The following is a 14,895-nucleotide window of genomic DNA, read 5'->3' on the forward strand; positions in this document are numbered from 1 at the left end:
CAATGCAAAGAAGAGACAAGATTTTTGAACAATTTGAGTTTACTCACGACAGACTGAGAAAACTGCTCATGCTACACTGTTAAATTATTGCCTGTTGTGCTAGCATCAGCATTATAAGGCAGTCTGGCAGAATTATAGCCAAACCAATGTGAAAAAGTGTATTATTACCAAACAGAATGTGTTGGGTTTTTTGGGGTTTTTTTTTTTTTTTTTTTGGGAAGGCAAAAGTCAAGTTGGAGTGGAATTGGCACAGAATTGCATAGATTTGAGGCTGACTGGCCCGACACCGATCATGGCCAGTCAGCTGAAAATTGGCAGATTCTGTTCATCAACCAATTGATCAGGGAATCTCTAAAATTATGCTAAGGTTGTGTAGTCCCTCACTTAGAGTTCCAGGCAAGTGCAAAACAAAAAAAAGAAACTGTGAGAGTGAAAACAAACGAAGAAGACGAGGCGAGCACGTAGCTTAGGTCACATTTTCCTCTAATCTATTACATCTAGTACTTCCTGAACAAAGACAGTCTGTTAACCAGCTGCAAGCAGGAGAAATAATTATGATTTTTAAACAATAATTTCTGTCCTACTTGCTACACTTGGATGGAATTGCACATGTACAGATAAATATCTGAACAGTTGCATTGTGTTTTTCAGCCTTTTTATGGTCACCTTCATTTGCATCCACATCTCCTTAGACCTTATATCTAGAGTTGTAATGATAGCAATCCACTCAACATCTTTTATCAATTGTCCTTTTTGAGCCTCTGAAAGTCTGCGCTTCAATCATGCCTTGCTTGATTTAAAATTCACTGTAGTGGTGTACAGAGGTATAAGACAAAAACTGTGTCATGTTTCAAAAACTCCTGCAGCTAACTGAAGGTTTAAGCTCCTGCTGTCACAGGTGCAAGCTGTGGGAACAAGTAGGCCCACAAACAGAAGGCATGTGCTCTATGATCATCACCAACCCGGTGTGCTCTGGTGTTTCTGAATAATAGAAGACCTATTAGCCTGTGACTCACCTGCCAACACCAAATGTGGCGCACTTAGTGTTCGCTGATGAATGTAACAGAGGTCACCGTGAACTGGCAGGACTCCTGTTTCATCAGGATGACTCAGACACGAGTCACAAGAATCAAAAATCAGGGCTGTAGGCTAGGATGTGCCTAGCATACATTATTAAAGCTATATGTGAAACACAAAAAGAAGAACCACCAACGTTTGTCATAACAAATGACAAATCTTAAGTATTTTCTCCCTGACATGTCACCTCTTTGGCTAAATAAACTGTAAAATTGTTTTAAGTTCCAGTAAGTGTGAGAACAGAGTTGTCTTTCTGCACAAACAAGAATATCTGTTGGCAACGCTCGATAACATCAAACCTTTCACCAATCTGCAGAGATTGGGAAACTCTCGTAGAGGTTATGTCACATCTCAAGCATTCCTACACTCGACTAAAAACAAAGCTGTGTGTGGCTGGATTGAATTTCTTGAGTTTGTTCTAGACTTTACAAAGTCATTTGAGGATTCTGCATTTTGACACATTTCTCTCTTGCAGGTTTATATGGTTTTGTGTTATGTCTTTTGCTTTTGCAATGAACGCAAACCACATTTAAAGTTTTGTGTGTCTGTTTAGTCACTGTGTAAAAAATCTGCCTTGTAATAGAACATGATAGATCTTTTTAATCAGCATTGCGACACATCTGCAAATATGTCATGTGACTAATGATAAGTTTCCTTGCAAAGGTAGAAGAATGTGTAGCACTAGCAGCTAGCTGTCTATGAAGCTCTGTCGTTTCGTACGCTTGGATCTGCACCTGCATGTCACTTAAACTCTTGTAATAAATAGAAACCTGTGTCCCCAAAGGTCTGTGTCTAATAAAAACTCTGCTGAAGCAAATTAAGAGCCAGGCTTTTATTAGATGTTATATACAGTAACAGAAAAAGGAGAGGAGAGGATGAAGCAGAAAGAGCCCCATAAAACTCTAAAGAGCACCTGAAGGAAAGAGACTTGTAAGAATACAATCAGTAAGTATTAAAAAGACTTTCTCAAGCCAGAAAAAAATTCTCTATCAGATGCTTGTGAGCTGTAATGTGCACCCAGTCCAACAGTTTTTTAAATTTGTGTCCACTCTGTCTTTGTTTGCTGACAGCCTGCCCAGGAGTTTGTTGTTGTACATCTGAAGGAAGAAAAAAAGTTGTTTCCTCTGCAACTAGGGCAGGAGGTTAGGGGGTTTGTTACAATAAAAATTATTTTCAGATGTTGGAGTTATGTAACAGTGTTACGAAGCTGTCATCCCAGCACTGGGAGCACCCTTTCTGCTGCTCTTGCTCTCTGTTTTTCCCTCTGTTTCTCTGAAAGTCTCATTTTGCTGAACGCGACCTGAACCCCCACCCCCCGTTCTCCTCCTTACCCAGTCGTTTCTGTTTTACAATAAAGGTTCACAGAACCAGATGCTAACAGCTGCCAGCTGGCTTGTGGGTCTTTCGGTGCTCGCGCACTTATAGATGCTTCTGTTTCCTTCAACAGTATACAATTAGAGCTCGTTTAGACTACTTTTCATTGACATGATGTGACAGAGTGAGGGGTGCTGCTGCAAGCTGGTCAACAAAAGAACCTTTGACTGTGTTTAAAAGGAGTGGGCTTAATTAGTTCCACTGCTTTTAAAAGCAGAATTTATTTTCTCTTTCAGCCTTCTGATGAATAATCATGTGGGGAAATCAAATCAAATAAAGTAGTAGTATTTAAAATAGGCAGGACTTCAAACCTCTGAGCTCCTTAAGTATATGTGAAAAGTCAAAGCTACAAACCAAACCAGCCTGTAAAGATGCAGCTCAGTAGTACAGACTAGTTATGACTTGCTCCAGCTGTGACATTTAAGGATTATCGGCGGTATTTCAGGTAGATCATATTGGGGTTATATCTGATTAGGATCAGGGAAAGGTTTGTGCTTATTTTTTATTATTCTATTTGAACTTGTGCTAATTGAACCAATTAGTATTCTGTGCATTTGGATATCTGACTGTAGCACTTTGCAGTAGAAATAGCCAAATAAGTACGTTGCAAAGTATAACCTGTCTTTGAAGTTTTGTTACCTCTGACAGCTGACAAAAGCACAAAACTTGATTCCTCTTTGGAGTGAAGCTGAAGCTCAGCAGTAGGTCAGTCAGGGATTATGCATCTGATAAACCCGGGACTTGTACTGTTCCCTCATCCCCAAACATGTAAAGAGCTGCCTTTTCCTGTGAGTTTGCTACTTTAATTACAACTATAAAGTAAAGTAAATGATTAAGTTCAGCCTTGTTGGTGCATTTTGGGGTTTGTTAAAAATTCCACGTCTTTTCCTAACGATTACGCACATGGCTACAATGGCTAAAAGTCTCCTCGGTTCAGGATGACGCTGAGTAATCCCCTGCCTGATGTCAGTGTGTCCCAGGAAACAGTGCTGGTAAATTCCACAGAAGAGCGAGTGGGTGGGGGGAGACCAGGAAGTAAAAAGGGAAAAAAATTGCCTGTTTTCCTTGCTGGAATGTTAATGGCTGGTCTGACCTACGGTGGCCTGTCACTTGGCCTGGTTAGTTTCTTGGCAGCTCGGGTTTTGTTGAGTTCATCTGTTTAGTGCATTCTTTGTCCATCTGTAAACTTGCCTTTGACTAGAAAGGCATCAATTCAAACATTCGGACATCGTGAAAAGATACAAGTGAGGAGTTTTGTCTGGCTCAGTGCTGATAATGTTACGCAAGTTTAAATTTACTTGTGGTGCGTCTAGTTTTTATATAACGTTGTAAATCCTTTTGCACTGGACAAATAATCCCAAGCTATTTGATGTGTGTTTGGTGTAAAATGTTGCCTAAATAAAACACTCTGAAGTTAAAAGCGAGCTTAAACAGTGGTGGTCAGGTAGTGAATAAACATGCCAAAACATTCTAGTTAATCCAGTTGACGGCAAATTTGTAAGGTGAGGTCTTTGCCACTTTGTGGAAGAGGCGCTAGTTCCCAAGGATGTATTTATTCAGTCAGAATTCATTAACTCTTATTCGATAATTAACATACTTGGAATCTCGTTGCCTAAAATGATTGCTTTGAAGATGCGGACCAGATCTGCAATCGCCCAGTCAGTTACTGTCTTCAAAGTGAGTTTGAGGCATCAAGGCAGTGATAAGATGGCAATAAAATAGAGTCAGTCTGCTATCAGTCTGCTATCAGTTTGTGATTAATCAACAAGGAGACACAAACCCCTTCTGGATTGTGTCATGAAGGGAATTTGGAATAAAAAGGCTGCTGCAGTGCTAGCTGCTGTGATCAGACTGAAATCAGCTATTTCTATTTAATTAAGAAAGACTTAAAAATACCACAGAGAGGCGGTGTACCGAACGAAAAACACCATGGTGGACAAAGAATAGCGGAAACGGACACGTGTCTTTAAACAAAGGAAGTCCCAGAAATATGAATTACCACTTATAGTTTGAACTTTCAAATAAAAACTTAAATCAGGCTTTGAGATCAGAATTGAAGTAATAGGCTTCAACATTAAACACTCAAGAGTTCAACATTATATTCTTCTTTTAACCTTTAGACCAGATTATCCACTCCTACTAGATAATGTGTTTTCAGGTTTCCCCTCCATTAATTTGTGGACGTCTCTGACTAACTGTGAGACCTTCAAATCATTCTGTCTTCTTCACAAAATGCGTCTCTTTTTCTATTATAAAGTCACAGAAATGTTTTTAGTGAAGGATAAAGGAAAATACCCAAGGCCAAATAACTTCAGTGGAAAGTACTGACGCCCAACAACACCCATCAGGTCAAAGGTTGTAGAGTCCAATACTTTACTCGAGCAGCGGTACAGTTTGGACACAGTTTAAGCTTTCACCTCTCGTTGGAATCAGACCCTTTGGAGTTTGCAGTGCTTTGGTGTTTTTTTGTGTGGTTATAGAGATCCTAGTATCAACTAATTCAAAGTAATTCTAAAGAAGATCATAACTCATCTATTAGTGTGGGTTACTGGTTACTACATAATCCTATTTAGTGGGGTAAATCCTGGGAAACTGTGAAATGTGCCTTCCACACACTGTGGTCAAGCTGATTTAAAACCATAAAATATTTGCCTGCATTACTGGCTCGCTCAGTACTGTTATTACAGGGGAATCGCTGCCCCTGAGGTTTTTAGTTATGTGAAATATACAGCTGGCTGTACTGTAGAGGCAGAAAGCTGGTTACAAATAGTTGAAATGTTAATGTAACGAAGGATTTATGATTTTGAGCTGTGGAGGTGTAAATAAGCCAATATGTGTTTAGCATGCTGTGTCGGTTTGTGATGTGTGCAGTGCTGAGATTCAGCCTACACAGCCATGTCCTAATCCCAGCGTGTGCTGTCTTTTCTGTGTTTCCTGCCCAGACTGTGAATCATAACAGCAGGTGGACTTTAATCTCACACTCATAACACACAGTAATTGTAGTCACCAGACAGGGTTTGTTTAAGGTGTTGTCTGTGTTTTCAGGTGCACTGCTGCCCTGTGTGATATCAGTGTAGTATGCTGTTCATTTCGAATTTGGTGTTTAAACCGGCTGCAGTTGAAGCCTCTCTGTGCTGAATGTATGGTAAAGTCTTCTTTTGTATCATAAAAAATTGATTTAGTTCAAGGAAAAGGGGCTTAAAGTTTTCTTGTATGTGTTTGGAGCTAGAGATGTGCATGCCTGTCTCAGAGTAACCTTACCCTGCGAGTGCACAGGTGATACCAAGCTGTATTTAGCCCCCTTATGGCCAGCTGGCCCTGCTATTTAAAACAGATTGAGGGGGAAGGGAGACTGTGGCCGTGGCGGCGTTTACCGTCAGCAGACAGTTTTGGTCAGTAGTGCTGAACTTCAGAAGAATCTGAACATTTTAAGACCAGGTTAGGACGCATTGGATAAGTCGCTGGTTGCACCAGACCAATTAGACTGTTGTTGCTTTTCTAAAATGTTTTTTCCAGTAAGAGTGCAGATTTGTGTTCGCTGTCTTCCCTGAAGGGCAAACCGTTTGGAAAATCTTTCAGAATTTCGTTTGTGATTGGGTATCAAATCAGCCACTCCAAAAGTCAGCCTGTGACTCATCCTGGTATCAGATTTACTCAAGCATCTTTGGCAAAGGTCGTTTATGGTGCACGGAATCATTTCTACCTGTCTAATAAAAACTGTCCATAGCTTGTCTGAGTCATTGTTTTGTTTAGCCAGAGGAAGTTTTTATGAGCCGATCTTCTGTGTTGTTGCTTTGATTTTGATCAGCTTGCTGTGTTTGGGTTGAACAGGGAGCAGGTTTTCATGTTGGAGCCCCCCTGAGCTTGTAACTGTGAATGAATGGCAACAGCTGAGCAGGAAAACTTTATCAGCAGCCCTCACTGTGTGTGTGTGTGTGTGTGTGTGTGTGTGTGTGTGTGTGTGTGTGTGTGTGTGTGTGTGTGTGTGTGTGTGTGTGTGCGTGCGCGCGTGTGTGCGTGCGCGCGTGTGTGTGTGTGTCTCCCTGCATGTGTGTGAGATTCAGGAGGAGCTGCAATCAGAGCAGTCTCACTGGGGAATCTCTCTGCTGAGCTCACTGCTGTCCTCCCTTCCTCAGCCGCTGGCCTCTTTTCAGTTTCCTCCCTTTAGCTCTTGTTCTTTCTATCCACGACTCGTCCTGTGGATTTCTTTACCCCGGCTCTCTGGGAAACTGCAGAACAGCGCTGTCGTGACTCGCCGGCTGTCACTGCAAGGAAAGTAGAGCACAGGAGGCAGGAGAGAGAGAGCAAAGCTGAGACAGCCCAATCGATTTCTTTGATACAGAGAAGAAGCACCGGGGATAGAAGGGCAACGGCGGTAGCTGTGCTTTTCTTTGTCATTTTGGTTTAAAAGGAGATATTTGTTTACTTGGAACGGAGTCTTCTGAAGCATTTGAATCACATCTTTCCCTTGAGAAGAGAGGACAGCTTTTGACACGTCAAGGGTGCCCTTCTTCAGGAATACGGTCAAAATCTGGGACTTGGGAGGAAATCTACTTTAAACCGTGGTGTTCAATGTTTACCTAATAATCAATCCCTATTCTGAATGATAATGCTGGACACCAACCATTGCCTGTCCTTTGAACCCTCCTCCCTGGACTCTCCTCCAATGGGAGATGACATGGAGAAGGAAGGACTGAAGATGGATCATGACAGACTTGTGTATCACAGCTTGAAAGAAGGTGGGCAATCTAGTCGGATCTGGAGATCTGTGTTGTGTTTTTGTTCCTGAGTTCACTGTACATTTTCAAAACAGGGCTTTATGGCCTAATACAAATAGCTAATGGGGTGTTGCTAAAGATAAGTGATAGAGTTTCAGAATCAGAATCAGAATCAGAATACTTTATTGATCCCTGGGGGAAATTATTTTTTGTTACAGTGCTCCATTTTAAACCAACATTAAGACAAGACAGACAATACGCTAACTAAGAATAGTACAATATATACATATATATACATACATACATACATAAGTCACTTATAAATAAATATTTGGAAAAGAAACATGTGTAGCTGTAGCAGCAAACAGTGTGTTAAGTGGATGCGTTGTACAGGGAGATGGCCTCAGGCAGGAATGATTTCCTGTGTCGTTCAGTGGTGCTTTTCGGTAATCTCAGTCTCTCACTGAACGAGCTCCTGTGACTGACCAACATGTCATGGAGTGGGTGGGAGGTGTTATCCAACATTGTCTTTATCTTGGACAGCATCCGCCTCTCCGACACCACCTTGAGGGAGTCCAGCTCCATCCCCACAACATTGCTGGCCTTACGGATCAGTTTATTAAGTCTGTTGGCATCTGCGACCCTCAGCCTGCTCCCCCAGCATGCAACAGCATAGAGGATCGCACTGGCCACCACAGACTCATAGAAAATCCTCAGCATTTTCTGGCAGATGTTGAAGGACCTCAGTCGCCTCAAAAAATAGAGACGACTCTGGCCCTTCCTGTAAAGTGCTGTGGTGTTTTTAGCCCAGTCCAGTTTATTGTCAATGTGTACTCCAAGGTATTTATAGTCCTCCACAATGTCAACACTGACCCCCTGGATTGAAACAGGGGTCAAGTGTTTCCTGGTCTTCCTGAAGTCCACGATCAGTTCCTTGGTCTTTGCCACGTTGAGCTGCAGATGATTCTGCTCACACCACGTGACAAAGGAGTCGACCACAGCCCGGTACTCTGTCTCATCATCCCTGCTGATGCATCCAACCACCGCAGAGTCATCAGAAAACTTCTGAAGATGGCAGGTCTCTGTGCAGTGGCTGAAGTCTGTGGTGTAGAGGGTGAAGAGGAAGGGGGAGAGGACAGTCCCCTGTGGTGCCCCTGTGTTGCTAATCACCTTGTCAGACACACACTGTGGGAGACGTACATATTGTGGTCTTCCTGTCAGGTAATCAACAATCCAGGACACCAGAGAAGCATCCACCTGCATCGCTGCTAACTTATCACCCAGGAGGGTCGGCCTGATGGTGTTGAAAGCACTGGAAAAGTCAAAAAACATGACCCTCACAGTGCTCGCCGGCTGGTCCAGATGGGTGTAGACACGATTGAGCAGGTAGATGATGGCGTCCTCTGTTCCGAGACGAGGCTGATAAGCGAACTGAAGGGGATCCAGATGTGGTCTTACTATGGGTCGCAGCTGGTCCAGGATGAGCCTTTCCAGGGTCTTCATGATGTGGGAGGTCAGTGCCACGGGCCTGTAATCCTGGGGGCCACTGGGACGAGGCGTCTTTGGTACAGGGACGAGGCATGATGTCTTCCACATCACCGGGACCCTCTGCAGACTCAGACTCAGCATAAACAGTTTATGAAAGACTCCACACAGCTGGGGGGCACAGGCCTTGAGGACAAGGGGACTCACTCCGTCTGGTCCAGCAGACTTGCCTGAGTGAAGTCTCCTCATTTGCATCTCAACCTGGTATTGAGTGAAGGTGATGGGTGGGGGAGGGGTGTCAGGAATCTCACAGGAGGCAACATGTGAAGAGAGAGGCTGGCACAGTGGTGTGGCTCTGGATTCCAGGCTGACTGCAGGTGAGGTTGTGGGGGTGGGAGCAGACACTGTGGTGTCGAATCTATTGAAAAACAGATTCAACTCGTCGGCTCTATTCTCACCTCCCTCAGCTCCCCTGCTGTTGGTTGGCCTGAATCCAGTGATGGTCTTCATGCCCCTCCACACCTCTCTCATGCTGTTCTGCTGGAGTTTCCACTCCAGCTTCCTCCTGTAATTGTCCTTAGCCTCTCTGATCTTGTCCTTTAGTAACACCTGGACCTTCCTCACCTCCTCTTTGTTGCCCCCTCTGAAAGCCCTCTTCTTGTTGTTGAGGAGGGCTTTGATGTCCTTAGTCACCCACGGCTTGTTATTTGGGTAACAATGAACAGTCTGAGCTGGAACAATGGAGTCGGTGCAGAAAGTTATGTAGTCTGTGATACACTCAGTAAGCCCATTGATGTCCTCGGCGTGAGGCTCACAGAGTGTTTCCCAGTCGGTCACCTCGAAACAGCCCTGTAGTTCCGCTATTGCCTCCTCTGACCACCTCCTAACAGTCCTGGTGGTCACAGGTTCCCTCCTCACAATTGGCACATAGCGGGGGGTGAGGTGAATCAGGTTATGATCTGACCTACCAAGTGGGGGGAGGGAGGAGGAGCTGTATGCATCCTTGACGTTAGCATACAGTAAGTCTAAAGTTTTCTCTCCCCTGGTGGGACAGTCCACATATTGTTTGAATGTTGGTAGTGTATTGTCCAGTGATACATGGTTGAAGTCACCCGAGATCACAATAAAGGCACTCGGGTGCTGAGTCTGTAGCCGAGCTATGGCAGAGTGGATAGTGTCACATGCAGCTGTGGGGTTAGCAGAGGGGGGAACATAAACAGCCACCAAGATGACGTGAGAGAATTCCCTGGGTAAATAATACGGCCTGAGTCCAACAGCACACAGTTCAGTGTCCGGGCAACAAATCCTTTCTTTGATTGTTATGTTGGCAGGGTTACACCACCGGTTGTTAACTAAAACAGCAAGCCCACCTCCTTTACGCTTACCGCTAGCGATGCTGTCCCTGTCCGCCCGAACAGTGTGGAAGCCTTCCACAGAAGCATTCTCATCGGGAATGACCTGGTGCAGCCATGATTCGGTGAAACACATCAGGCTACACTCTCGGTATTCCCTCTGACTCCGTACCAGTGCTGAGAGCTCGTCGATTTTACTTGCCAACGATCGCAGTTTACTGGCTTGTGTAAGGTGGAAGGAAGTTGAAGTGGTTTTAGGTTCTTTCTGATAAACCCTTTCAATAGAGCAGACTTGACCACTGTGAATTCAGGAAGTGCTGACAGCCGGGCCTGTGACGTCGGGATAGCTTTGCTCAGTTCTTCAAGGTTAAAGCTTCCAAATAATATTTCAACTTAAAAGGTCAAGTTAATGTTTAAAATTAGTCAGTGTTCACCCCAAAAAATCATGCATATGTTTAAAGAAAGAACTGTGTTGACGTGCGTTCATTCACAAACAGCTTTCCCTAGTGTAGTTTGAATTTGGGAATATTGTAACTGTGGTGCAAATTTACAAACGTCACATAAATGCTCCACACCAGGCATTCATAAAGGTACAGACTTCAAAGGAAGACAGCTATAAAGACACTCTGAGTGTGCGCGCACGCTTATGTCTGTTCAAAAAGTGTGTCTATAACAGGCAGATTGTGGGTTGTAGTTTTCTCTAGAGTAGGGCTGAACGATTATGGAAAATAATCTAATTGCGATTTTTTTGCCCCAATATTGCGATTGCGATGCGATATGCGATTATTTTTTAAGGTATTTGTCTTCTGTATTATTAAACAAAGACAAGCAATACATCATATAGTATGGCCAATACTATATTACATTAATTTTAAACTGTTCTTTCCTGGAAGACAGACCTCTGTTATGATGACATGAGGTGATGCATGAATTGATGACTGACATTTTTATTTAACTTCTTCAATCACAACAGTATATTTGAACATACACAATAGTTTATTTTTAGCTTACAAACATCTGAGCATAAAGTGCTGACAAGGAACCCTGGTGTAAACATTAAAATGAAAGTCAGTACAATGTGCAGATTGCAGAAATATACATAAAAAAAATCAGTGGCTTTACCACACTCAGTTTTTCGACATCTGTGAACTACTAGACAGTCATTCAATTAAAAAATAATATTAAATAAATAAAACTAATAAATAAAAAATACACACATCTTACTGATCTCTGCAGTCAGTAACATTACACATAAAGTGCAAACATAATAGCAATTGTATAAACACACACACACAAACACGCCTTTAAAGTTTAAAGGCGTGAAATTGGACGGTCTAGCCTTCTGATTAGCTAATCAGAAGGCTAGTTCTGATTAGCGTCACCGCTGTCTCGGTGGAGTTTAATAAACTCGGCCGTCTGCTTCTTGCTATCTAAAATATAACCAGACACTGGTGTAAATTCTCGACTGTCTCATACTTCTGTTTAATAAGTTTTCTGTTTGACGTTTAGTCAGCTGTGTGAAAACCAAGGAGGAACCCACCCGGGGGATTAATAAAGTTTTATTTTATCTAATCTAATAACTTTAATCTCAGCCAAACCGATTTACTCACGAACAAACAAAACACTGAAAAAAGCCCAACAATAACATTTTTAGGTTGTCTAAGTGACTTATATATTACGTTTAACCCGAGCAGCGAAACTCCGCGGTGATCTGAAAATGATGTGCCGGGAGTTGTGCCGTTCTCGGCCGCATCAGTAACCCTCGAGCTCCCGGCTAGCTGTCGAGCTGGTGGGTAGCAGACGCCTCTGAAAACGTCGAAGCACTTTTGCAAATATGGGATATCTTGATAAACCGAGCAGATATTTGATGTTTACACAACTACTTTCTCGCCTGAAAATATGTTAAAAGTTTATTTTGTGACCCAGAAAGATTAGTATGAGTAATTTTAAAACTTAGTAGCGGCCGCCATTGCTGGAAACTGGAGTTTGGCTGGGCCGCGCTATGAATTCTGGGATATGGTAGTAATTTGGACAGCCTTCGGCGCGTCGCTGTGACGTAATCGGTCTACAAATGCGGCCTCAGGAGGATGCAGCCCATGAATTGTATAATATAATCGCAGTATAATCGCAGCCTTTGCGGTTAGAAAATTGCACTTGATCATGTCGCGATATTATCGCAAATGCGATATATCGTTCAGCCCTACTCTAGAGCCACGCCTCCAAACTCAATGAGCGAGCAACACATTTGTCACAGGAAACCAAAAGCATGAATAAATAACATAAATAATAAATAAATATAACACGTCCAGGTGCCTTTGTGAGTTTCAGCTTGGGTTTTAGACCAACAGTGCAATGAAATGGCTTTTGTTATTTTTTTATAAGTCCTAGAGTCTAGGTTTTAAGGTTTACGTTTAAAAAAATAGATTAAACAAAAGTTTTATAGGGTAAGAGGTAGAGTGAGGGTTCAGCACTTATTTGTGATGGTAAAACGTGGAATTTATTAACCTGAGAATGTGTTAATGTGAATGTGAGAGCCAAAAAACATGGCTTTGTGTGGATGTGTGCCCTCCGAACTGCACACGGATTAGGGCAAGTAACTCGAAGGGAAACTCCAGTAACAGATTTTAGCCCAAATATGAGAACTCCACATCCCAATATTGGAAGTTTGAAGTGGATCGTAGAAATGGAGATGCATGCACCTTACTTCACCTACAGTGCAAGTTTCAGCTTTTATCTTTTTACAGTAGTGTCTTATTTCTAAAGTATTTCGGGATGTATTAAATATGACTGTGTGACACTTGTTGCCACTGTGCATGTTTGGGATTTAGATGTGGTGTGCAAAAGGCTCAAAAAAACATGGCGTTCCAAAAAAATGAAGTCATCCAACAGTGACATACTATCAAAAATTAGCCTAATTTGGTATGGTCCGTGCAACAGTAAAAAAGGCTTCACTTTGTTTATAACCAGCGTTACGAGCATGGACCAGAGTCTCAGATGACTGGCTGCAGATGAAACAAAACATTCCTGTGAGGTTAGAATGACTGAAGATGGATGGAGTCTAAAGAAAAGCAAAGGGATTTAAAAAAAGCCATCAGTTAAAGATTATTAATCCCGGTGTGCTTTTTGCTTACTCTGAAGTATGAGTGACACAAACTGCAAAAGCTGCAAAAGCCTTTATCCGTCTGTTCTCACTTGAACTTTAAGGATGATTAGTATTCACCGCAACTCTCCGTGTGGTCATCCTGCTTCTCGGCACAGCGCAGCAGAGGAAAGGCAGCGGGAGTGAGTCCAAGGTGTGAATGGCCTTAACCTTGCATTGTTTCTGCCCTTTTAGCTCTCTAGCTTCTTTCCACTCTCACTGATGTGCGAAACATTCGCTGCAGTCATGCGCTGCGTTCGCCTCTCTGTTCAACACATGCAATTGAACGGTGCTACCGTGCGAAAGATGAGAACATCTTTCCCGATTAAAAAACATTTCCAAAGCCAGTGCCAAGCGTAACGTCTGTTCAAAGCGTCTGCAGGGCTCGTCTTTAGGTGGGTATGTGGCATACGCTCTGTGGGCCTGAAGCCTTTTGCCTTCATGTGTGTCACTCGGGTTGGTGCGCGCAGGCTTAGTCGTGCCAAGCCAGGGGTCTTTGGGGACAGTGACGAACTCAGACATGTTTAATCAGATCTACTGACACATGAGCACAGCAGGCTTAGCCCAGTTGGCCACCAGCATCCCAATTCATCCTCGTTCTTCCCTCCAATGTGACTTTTTACCTGTACAGCCTTCTTTTAGACAATTATGATGACTTGAAACTGATCTGATCTTGACATTTAGGAAATAAAAGCTCTATAAGTTCAGGTAAAGATTTCATTATTGGTGATTTGTTATAAAGTTAAGCTTGTGAAAGGTTTAAAGAAAGCCATGACTTTAGTTGCTGGGGAGAAAAAGTGTTTTGTTTTGGGGGGTTTTATGTACACCCACACATGTACACCCACACAGAGATCTTAGAAATAACAAATCAATGTGCAAATCATAGTGTTAGTTCTCTGACGTTTGCAACGACGAGTTTAATCAAAAGATCGAGTAAGCGAATTGTCTTCAAATAAGCCACCTGCTGTCATTTCCTCTGCTTAATCTAAAATCTTCAAACGCTTGCATCTCTGCCGTCTTCCTCTTTCTCCCTTGTCTGCCTTTGCTTTAACTTTTTATGAGTGTAGTAGCAAGCTTTGGCTGTGGCCTAGTATCCCAATAAAACTGTCCTGCCTTTTCATCCATTTTCTTAAATTAACCAGAATGGCCTTCAAACCTGATTTAAGTCCCAGAGCATGTCCTGGTCGCAAAACACAAAGACACATCCCTCCTCTTTTTTCCCAAGCAGTAATCTGCTTACAGTTAACAAAACATCGCTATCCTTGTTGGTTATGTTTTTGTCCACTATCTTATCTTATTATAAGTTCTTGCTGCAGTGCATGTAACCATAGCCACTGTCGTAGTGCAAAAGTTTTCATTTGTCTTTCTGGCACCCATTTAAAGTTTGTTTTGTGGTTAATCCAGAACAAACAGTTCACAGCCTCCAAGTGGTTTTTGTCTGTCTGTTATACTCCTGTCTTTGTTGCTGTGCTGCAAGCAAGCAGTATTTATTTGTGTAGGACTTTAGGAATACTAGAGTCACAAAGTGCTGTACAAAACACATGACAGTTTAGTTCAGCAGACAAAAACTAGGATTAAAAGCACTGCAGCATTGAAAGAAAGGGCACGAAAAAGTTAAAGTAAGGAAAAGTGGAATTAAAGTAGATACAAAATGAGAAGAAAAGTTAAGAAAGAAGACAAAATAACAGGCAGTGGTGCAAACGTGATTATTTTATGCACGTGAATCTACAATTTCAACACTGCTACATTT

General features: G+C 42.6%; 1 protein-coding gene across 5 annotated transcripts in view; it reads left to right on the plus strand.

Moving 5' to 3' along the window:
• mrtfab (myocardin related transcription factor Ab) overlaps window positions 1–14,895 on the plus strand; it is a 44,569-nt gene that overhangs the window by 12,297 nt on the left and 17,377 nt on the right. The window contains exon 1 of one of the 5 annotated variants that reach the window (XM_080873125.1): window positions 6,557–7,190. The exons of the other annotated variants lie outside the window; for them this stretch is intronic. Within the exon in view, the coding sequence (XP_080729251.1) occupies window positions 7,055–7,190 (136 nt within the window). The 5' untranslated portion in view covers window positions 6,557–7,054. Of the gene's footprint in view, window positions 1–6,556; window positions 7,191–14,895 lie in introns of those variants that run through there. 5 annotated transcript variants of the gene reach the window in all.

This window comes from Rhamphochromis sp. 'chilingali', assembly GCF_963969265.1.
Source record: "Rhamphochromis sp. 'chilingali' genome assembly, chromosome: 22".
Lineage (NCBI taxonomy): Eukaryota > Metazoa > Chordata > Actinopteri > Cichliformes > Cichlidae > Rhamphochromis > Rhamphochromis sp. 'chilingali'.